This window comes from Glycine max, chromosome 20 (assembly GCF_000004515.6).
Source record: "Glycine max cultivar Williams 82 chromosome 20, Glycine_max_v4.0, whole genome shotgun sequence".
Lineage (NCBI taxonomy): Eukaryota > Viridiplantae > Streptophyta > Magnoliopsida > Fabales > Fabaceae > Glycine > Glycine max.
Genome location: NC_038256.2, coordinates 40261477 through 40269680, shown reverse-complemented (window position 1 = coordinate 40269680; position 8204 = coordinate 40261477). Strand labels below are relative to the sequence as shown.

The following is an 8204-nucleotide window of genomic DNA, read 5'->3' as shown; positions in this document are numbered from 1 at the left end:
TTTACAACAAATATCACCACGCATACATTTTATTCCTGAGGTATACATATTGAGGTAAGAAAAGAGGTGCAACGGGGGAGAAAAAAACCAAGAAAATAGGAAGGTTTCTCAACCGGTGATTTTATATACACTACAATACAACATATATGTAAAGGGCACCTGCCCAGATAAAATGGAAGACATTTAACTTAAGAGGAAGACATAAAAAAGGTGAGGGAACAAAAAGATTGGAGAGACAATAAAACTCAAAAAGGGTGCCTGGTTCCTTCATATTGATTGTTGATTTCCTACAAAGCTCACTGCAACAAAAAGTGTGTTAACGGAGAACTTTCCTCCATCTACTTCCCTAAGATTATAAAACAGGTAAACCAGCACCCTCTGCCCTATGTGCCGCTTGGCCGTGCTTCAAACATTGTACCTTTTGTATACCCTATCACGGTTCTCCGACCACCAAGTCTCTGCTTGGTGCTCTCCAAATCTTCGCCGGCTGCACACATTCACCACCAAATATTTTACACATGCAAGATAATTTAAGCTTCTTAGTTCAAAGTGGCAATAATAATGAATTGAGTTTCAGGAGCCAGAAATCAGCCCAACCAATATATTGACCCAGTGAAAGATATCCACATGCAGAGTTGGCACAACAAATAGAATTATTTACAAAGTCTTTAAATCCCAAGCACCATACTGAAAATTATCACTGGTAAACTATTGGAGGCTATCTACAGTTGGCATTCATATGATGGTAGAACCATATAAACATAACCGGGAAATAAGGAAAATTCCTTTTATTACCTGAACCGCACTCGCTTCAGATCTCTTGTTCCATCACGCAAGGCAACCAGTGTAATGTAGACACCAGGTTCATATTGTTCAATCCATTCTGCCTCAACTTGATTACTATTAGCAGGCACTATGGCGTTCCTTGATCTCAAACCACTCTCATCATCTTGGAAATCTCCAGAATCCCTACCACCATCAACCGTATCTGACACAGTACTGCTGCTTGGCTGAATCATGCCGCTGCCATTTGGCAATTTAACGTTCGGGTAATCATCTGTCCCATTAGAGGTCACAGATCCCCGGTTTTGCTGGTAATGATTAGCTCCATAGCTTCCAGGCAAAGTGCCATCGGTTCTATTCATCAGGGATGATTCAAGTCCTATGGAAGCCAAACTAGAGCCACTGATTGACTCTGCCCTGGTGTGGTGTTCACCATTTAAGTCTGGATAGCGGATGCCATTTGGCTCCAAACCATTTGGCAGGTAAGCTGGTCTGATGTTTTCAGCATCATAAGCACCGGGAGGAAGCCTCTCAGACAGATTTTTGAGCTGAAACCGTGTGGCAGGCCAATAAGCATTAGCATAGAACAGTAATAAAATAAGGAAGAAGGAACGGAAATGTAGGGACTTTAAAGAAAACAAGGGTAAACAGTATTCAGCATGACTCAGACCCGAGGGAGTATGTTACTCCCTAGTCCCTCCTCTCACCAAATGAAATAATGTAATGTATAATATAATAAAGAAACCAAAAAACAAAAACTGAAAATGAAACAACTAACAGAAAGAGGGGAGAAAAAGACACTCCTCATTTAACCCAATAATAAAATTCCATGCAATATCCATGTTAGTCAAAAAGAAATTCTAAAACCATGATATCTTGCTATAACTAGAATTTATGTAGCAGATTCCATTATGATGGATGGTTTAATCCAGGTATTCGCTTTGTTCAATGAAAATAAGAAAAAAAAAAAAAAAAACACCGTATTACATAAAGCTACAGGCTACAAACATAAATCAACAAAGGCACATGAAAATAAACTTTCAAAAAACATTCAACCTGTGCTGTAAGTGACTTTATAACTTCTTTTGCAGCCTTAGATTTCGCGGATTCCTCTGCAGCCACTGCCATAGCTTCCTGAGCTTTTTTTGTTGACCTTTGAAGCTCCAATTCTTGCAGTTCGCATCTCTGTCTCAGGGTCTCAACCTAACAAATTTTATGTTAGATTTCTCTTGATGTCATAACATGTAAAGATATATAAGCATCATAAAGACATCAAATTATAATGCTCAAGTTTTACATAGTTTATTTGCCACTTGCCAGACTCAAACCTCTAGCAGGGAAGAAATTTAAGGAGGAAAGCTATGCTATCAACGCAGCTAACTTCAGCTACTTGATTAACATGTGAGAAATGAGGGAAGAATATTATACCTGACCGCGTAACTTCAACACTTCCTGATTCAAAAGTTCATTTGTTTTCTTCAAACTATCAGTAATACTTTTAGAGAAGGAAAGTCCCGATGTTGTTGGAATAGGTGTAGCTGAACGAGGGGGGCTTGGTCTTCTAGAGAAAGGGGACACAGACCTGGAACTCACTCCAGATGATGTCAGAACAGGTCTTGGAGCTGTTCGCTTCAAATCGATAGCAGTAGACAAGACAACATCTTTGAGCTGTAGCAAAGACTGTGGTTGAGAGGTGCGAACCAGAGAGAATGTATCAGCCTTCTTCCCCTGTTTAGCTGCCTTACTATCAAGTTGCTTTATCAAATCCATATTAGAAGGGACTGCTGTCTTGGTCAATCTTAGCTCAGGCTTCTCTAATCTGTCCTTGTTTTCACCTGACAAACGAGGCATAGCATTCCTCCGATTATTGTTGCCCAATTCTGCAACCTTGTTCAATTTTACAAAACAAGAATCACAAACACGATATGGCTTCCCAGGATTAGGAGCCAGGGCAGCTCTTAATGCTTTCCTAGAACTACATGAATGGCAGTGCACAAGTCCACAATTATAACAGTTGTGCCTCTTTCTAGTGAACCCAAATGCCTGTCTACAAGCAGAGCACTGAGACTGCTCAGCACCAGATACCCACTTATGAAGGCATATGGCAGAAGAGTAGTTTGAACCACATGCAATATATTTCACATGTCTATCTTTCAAGGCTTCAACTAAAGTAGGTGATTTTCGATCTTCAACATCTCCATGACCCAATCTCCCATTTGCACCCTTTCCCCAAGTGAAAACTTCATTTTTGGATGTTAAAACAGCAACATGATAAGCTCCACATGCAATTTCTTCAACAGATTCTCCTGCAAACTTGTCTTCAACCAAACACGGCAGTTTTCCATCGGACTGGGGATTCCCAAGCTGACCATAAACAGTGCTTCCCATTGTAAAAACACGTCCAGATGTTGTCAGGCCTACTGTCAAACTGTGCCCGCAAGCAATTCTATGAAAATTGTCTTCAATAAGTGAAGGTACACAAGTTGGTTCAAGCCGGGCGTCCTTGTCTCCGTGTCCAAGGCGGTTTTTATCTCCGTCACCCCAAGTAAACAATTTACCTGATGATACGCTAGCACTTGATTGTGTCACAATAACCTCTATGATAGCTGCAGTATGCCACACTCCACAAGCAACAGCTATTGTCCTCAACCCAGATAAAGATTCTACTTCTCTAGGATACGAAACATTTTCCCTATCTCCATGGCCTAAGACACCAAATGTTCCATCACCAAATGTGAAGAGCTGCCCAGTTGAAGTTATCAAGGCTGTGTGCCATGGACCACAAGTGACTAAAGCAACTTGAAGCCCCTCTAGTGGACCTGCAATTCTCTTTGGTATCCAATGACTAACATCAGTGCCATGACCAAGAAGCCCAGCATTATGAGTACCATCACCCCATGTATATAGTTCCCCAGCCATTGTAACAGCACAGGTATGGAACTCCCCACAGGCAACAAAATCAACAGTTGTAGAAGCCATTGCTTCAACTAGACGAGGTTGAACCACATTCTTCCCAACACCATGGCCAAGGCGTCCTCCAGATTCTTCACCCCATGTAAAAAGTTCACCTTGCCTTGTGACTAGAGCAGCATGTTTAACACCACATGCTATTTGAAGCACATCTAAAACCACATTGGACTCCAATGGCCTGGGGAGGAGAATATCTGTCCTTGGGCTAAAATAACTAGCACTTTTCTCAGCACCAACTTTCACAACATTCTCACAGATAACCTCCCCCCATATGTATACATCCCCAAGAGCATCATAATCATCAGGTGCAGATCCATGACTGGATGTGCTGGGTGCACTTGAGACACTAACACGAAAAACATCTGAACTAGATCCTTTCACTTGCATATTTGATGGGTTTGATGGTGCATGTGACCTTTCAAAATTTAAAGTATTCTCAGAGTGAAAGGAATGTGGAGAAGTATTTGCCAGACTAACATAAACGTCTGGAGAACTGAGGTCTCGTGAAGCACTAACTGAACTTTCACTAGGACTATTTGATGTCAAGTCTCTACTGTCCTGAAAGTAATTGAACCAGAAGACATTACATGCAATTGTCCATGTATTTTATCACTGACGCTATTAAGCAGCATAATAGCAAACATAAGGAGAAATAGAGAAATTTTGGAAAACTTAAAATCCAAATAAATAACATCACCATAGTAAAATTAAAGTTGGCAAATACCACAACCAACTAATCCTAAATTCTAAATTGTGTCCAAAGAAGCGCAAGAGTGAGTGGCACTTTGTTTCAGAAAACTGCAGAATAAATACTTCCAGGATAAGAGCTAATCCATAAAATAAAGATTGTCTTTCCTACTCAGAGGGAACAATCATTACTCTTCTAATGAAGCAGAAAACCAATGAGTTGTCCCTATCATAAACCATCCAAACCATTTATTTTAATGAAAATGATAAAAAAAAAAAAGACACCCCTACTGGCTCAAGAGTAAGATCTATCATCTTTCTCAGTCTCTAATCTCTATACATCATGGTACAAGAAGCATAACACAAGTAAAATGATAACTACAAAGACAACAAGTAGGTGTTTTTACATCAAGATGTAGGCCTCCATCACTCCATCCATCAATTTTGGAACGCCCACCTTGACCGGAAGATATCAGCGCCTTAAGACCAGCAATCCACACTTCTACCTCAACTTTATCCTTGCAAATCTGAAACACAACACAAATCATTATATAATAATGAAAAATGAAGAAAACAGAAACAAAATAATGATGTAGTTATCCAGGGAATTTCAGAATTCGTCACCAACCAAATCAAGGGATCGCTTCCCGTTGTTATAAATAAGTGAAAAAGATAGATAGTCCTTCTCAGGACGCAGATATCGTTGGAAAACAGCCTGACAGAAGACAAGGCAAATTAATCATATAGAAGAGAAGGAACAGTTTATATATCAATTTTTATTTCTACAATCATTTAGTCACAAGGAATGCTAAGGCAATAGAATGATATAAAACAGTAGAGTAGAAATCTCACAGTTCTTTGTCCAGGAATAATTCTTGAGACTGAAGATAGCTTCAGATTTCTTTCTCCACTACTTGATATCCAGATTAAAGATGATTCATCCTGTGGTTTTCAGATATTCTAATGAGTACAATTTGAAATAACTCAATCAAACAAGTGTCAAATTCCAAGTCTACAACCAAGAAAGCAACAGCAAAAAAGCATTCCTATTAACAATCATAAATAAGACTGTAAAAGCATAGATCAAAATAAGAAACATAAGTACCCAACATTGAAGCTAGAAAATCACTATTGTTCAGCATCAAACAAAAAGATTTGAAGCTTTATTCATGTACAATTAACTACTGATTACCTCAACCGATTATACTAAACCCAGAATGTGGCATCAAAAATCAAAAAGCTGCCTTGTACCCCGTAATCTCTTGAACCCATTACTTAAGAAACCAAAAAGTATGTGCTAAATCCCCAAGTTTTGCATATAGTAATAGTAATTAGTAATAATAAATATGACCTGCAACCTTGCCCTGAGAAACAGTGATGACTGAAGAACCAAAGAAATACACAAGCTAACTCAGATTTCAGGAAAGTATTGATTTTAGCTAAGAAGCGGATCCTTTCCTTTTATATGGCATACTAGTAAAACTAAAATGCATCAAGCTGAATCTACTCTATAATGCAGCAAGCAAGGCTAGTACTGAAAAAATGCATATACTAGGGGCAGGCTGTATAGTAGCAAACAAGGCTAGTACCCAAAAAATACATTAGTTAGTAGGAAATTACAACTTAATAGTCACTCCCAGCTGACAAAATTTAGGACATCGAAACACACAGCACCAGTCTGCAAACTTTAATCCAATAGAAGAATGCATAGTTCCTTGTAAAGCCCACTTACAGAGATCTAGCTTCAATTGCATTCAATAGCATTAGTACAACAATAACTTACCATATTATGTGGGGACAACTACATGTATCAATGGACGTCATCATAAACAAAATTTTCAAATAGTAAAGTTCTACTAAGCAAGGCACATAAAAATAGCTTGACCATGTAATAACAGGGCTGATAAAGGTATTAACAGTACAAATTAACAATCTTTCGATACAGTATTTTTCATAAAACATCAGCTAACATGACAAAACACCTATGTTTCATAGAGTAATTTGAATTGAGCATATATACAGTTTTACACAGTCCAACCAGAAAGTTAGCAAAGGAAGAAATACAGAGAATCCACCAACACTATCCTGAAAAGGATTTCATTTAACTTACATTGGAAAGTCTAAACGGACAAAACTTAGGTTTTCCCTTACGACCATATTTAAGTAGTTGAGCACCCTTTTTCAAAGCAATCAATGCCTGCTGAATGAAAAAGTAACAAGGTAAACCACAAGAAAGATTATACAGACAAGCAATTATTTACATGAGATGATAAGAAATACCAGGAGTGGAGAAATAAGAAATAGCAACGATCTAAGCCATCTTGTAGTACAAATATTGCAAAAGTTTCATATAAAATCAAGCATTGTTTTACAACATTCAGCTTCTTTGAGAAGCATCTCTCTCTTCCTTATTAATATTTTGACCCAGATTGATGGTTTAAAATATTGTACAGGCCACGGATAATTTTGGGAACACAATCATTATTGTCCAAGCAATCAACATTAATCGTATGCTAAATTTCACTAGATGAACGATAATTTAGCCATCTTCCATCTAGTTACTACAGCCACTACAACAACATTGATGCAAGCTTCGATATTCCATACCAAACAATCCAAGACATTTTCACAAGGTGCTGAATGGAAATCTTATCATTGAAACATCTATCCTATTAAAAATTACCTCTTAGTAGTGCTAGCAATTTAAACTAAGTCAGCCACCATACTTCAAGTCCCATCAGTCCATTCCATTCAAACACAGACAAGCATGCCCTATCTTCCCCCTTCAAGTCACCCCATTCCAAGGCAGTTGATAAAGCAATAACTCAATAATCAACCAAACAAACCCCATTTAACCTCTTCAAAAGGATCACAAACCCCAATTCACAACAAGAAGATGAAATTCCTAATCAAAATCTCATCCTAATTCCAGCACCCCCATAACAAAATAATCTCCATACATTAATTCACTCACCATGTCTTCACTCATATACCCTCACATCCCTCAAATTTCCCAATAACTTTTCAACAAAGAAAACCACACTCTATCACGCGCACACAAGCACCTGATCACGATCATAACATTCCAAAAAAGAGAAAAAGAAACAACCAACAAAAAAAAAAACAGCTCCAAAATTCAACCAAAAACTTAAAGCAAACATCAAAATTGAACTCAAAAAAGAAAACTTTGAGATTAAACAAGTAACTGACTTGGTCGATGTCACGGTCGGCATTCCTGTAGCTAACAAGATCTGCCATTCCATGTGAGAGATTCACCAAAGCGCCACCACCCTCTGCGATCGCTGCACACAGTTCCGTACATCATAAACCTCAACCTCAACCTTTCTCTCTCTCTCTCTCTCTCTCTTCACTTTCTCTCTCTGAAAACACAACCCACTTCTTATTCCCACTCAAAATGCCAAAAAAAAACTTCGCGGATCTGTTCCTCTTCACAGAACCCGAAACCCCACTAGCCCCATTCGCAATTCCAAGTCAAAGAAGCAAGCTTTTCAACTCATGCAGCGACTCCGGGAGAGAAAACAAAAAAACCCGGTTCGGTTGGAGAGTGAGAAGAGGGTGTTTCTCGGCGCCGGAGGAGAATTCCCGGCGAAGAATGCGGGTTCCGGCGGCGTTGCCGAAGCGGGGGATGGAGGGGGACAGAGGAGAGAGAAAGAGTTTAGAGAGAGAGAGTATCGGAGCCTGTAAAAGTACAACTAGTCAAAAGAAGAAGAAAGAATGAAGAAGGAAAAAAAAAACTAAAATTG

General features: G+C 38.8%; 1 protein-coding gene across 1 annotated transcript; it reads right to left on the bottom strand.

Annotated features, from left to right (window-relative positions):
• LOC100811999 (PH, RCC1 and FYVE domains-containing protein 1) lies at positions 1-8204 on the bottom strand. Its single transcript, XM_003556094.5, has 9 exons — positions 7651-8204; positions 6551-6637; positions 5293-5382; positions 5069-5155; positions 4848-4967; positions 2212-4311; positions 1840-1986; positions 796-1331; positions 1-487 (listed from the first exon to the last, which is right to left on the bottom strand). Exons 1-9 carry the CDS (start codon positions 7696-7698, stop codon positions 406-408), a joined length of 3297 nt encoding a protein of 1098 aa, XP_003556142.1. The 5' UTR covers positions 7699-8204; the 3' UTR covers positions 1-405.

Coding starts and splice junctions, on each gene's coding strand:
- LOC100811999 (XM_003556094.5), bottom strand. CDS start 7,698: ATGGCAGATCTTGTTAGCTACAGGAATGCCGACCGTGACATCGACCAA. Junction 5,383..6,550: donor GTCCGTTTAGACTTTCCAAT/GTAAGTTAAATG, acceptor TGAAAACCACAG/GATGAATCATCTTTAATCTG. Junction 1,987..2,211: donor TGTTGAAGTTACGCGGTCAG/GTATAATATTCT, acceptor AAAATTTGTTAG/GTTGAGACCCTGAGACAGAG.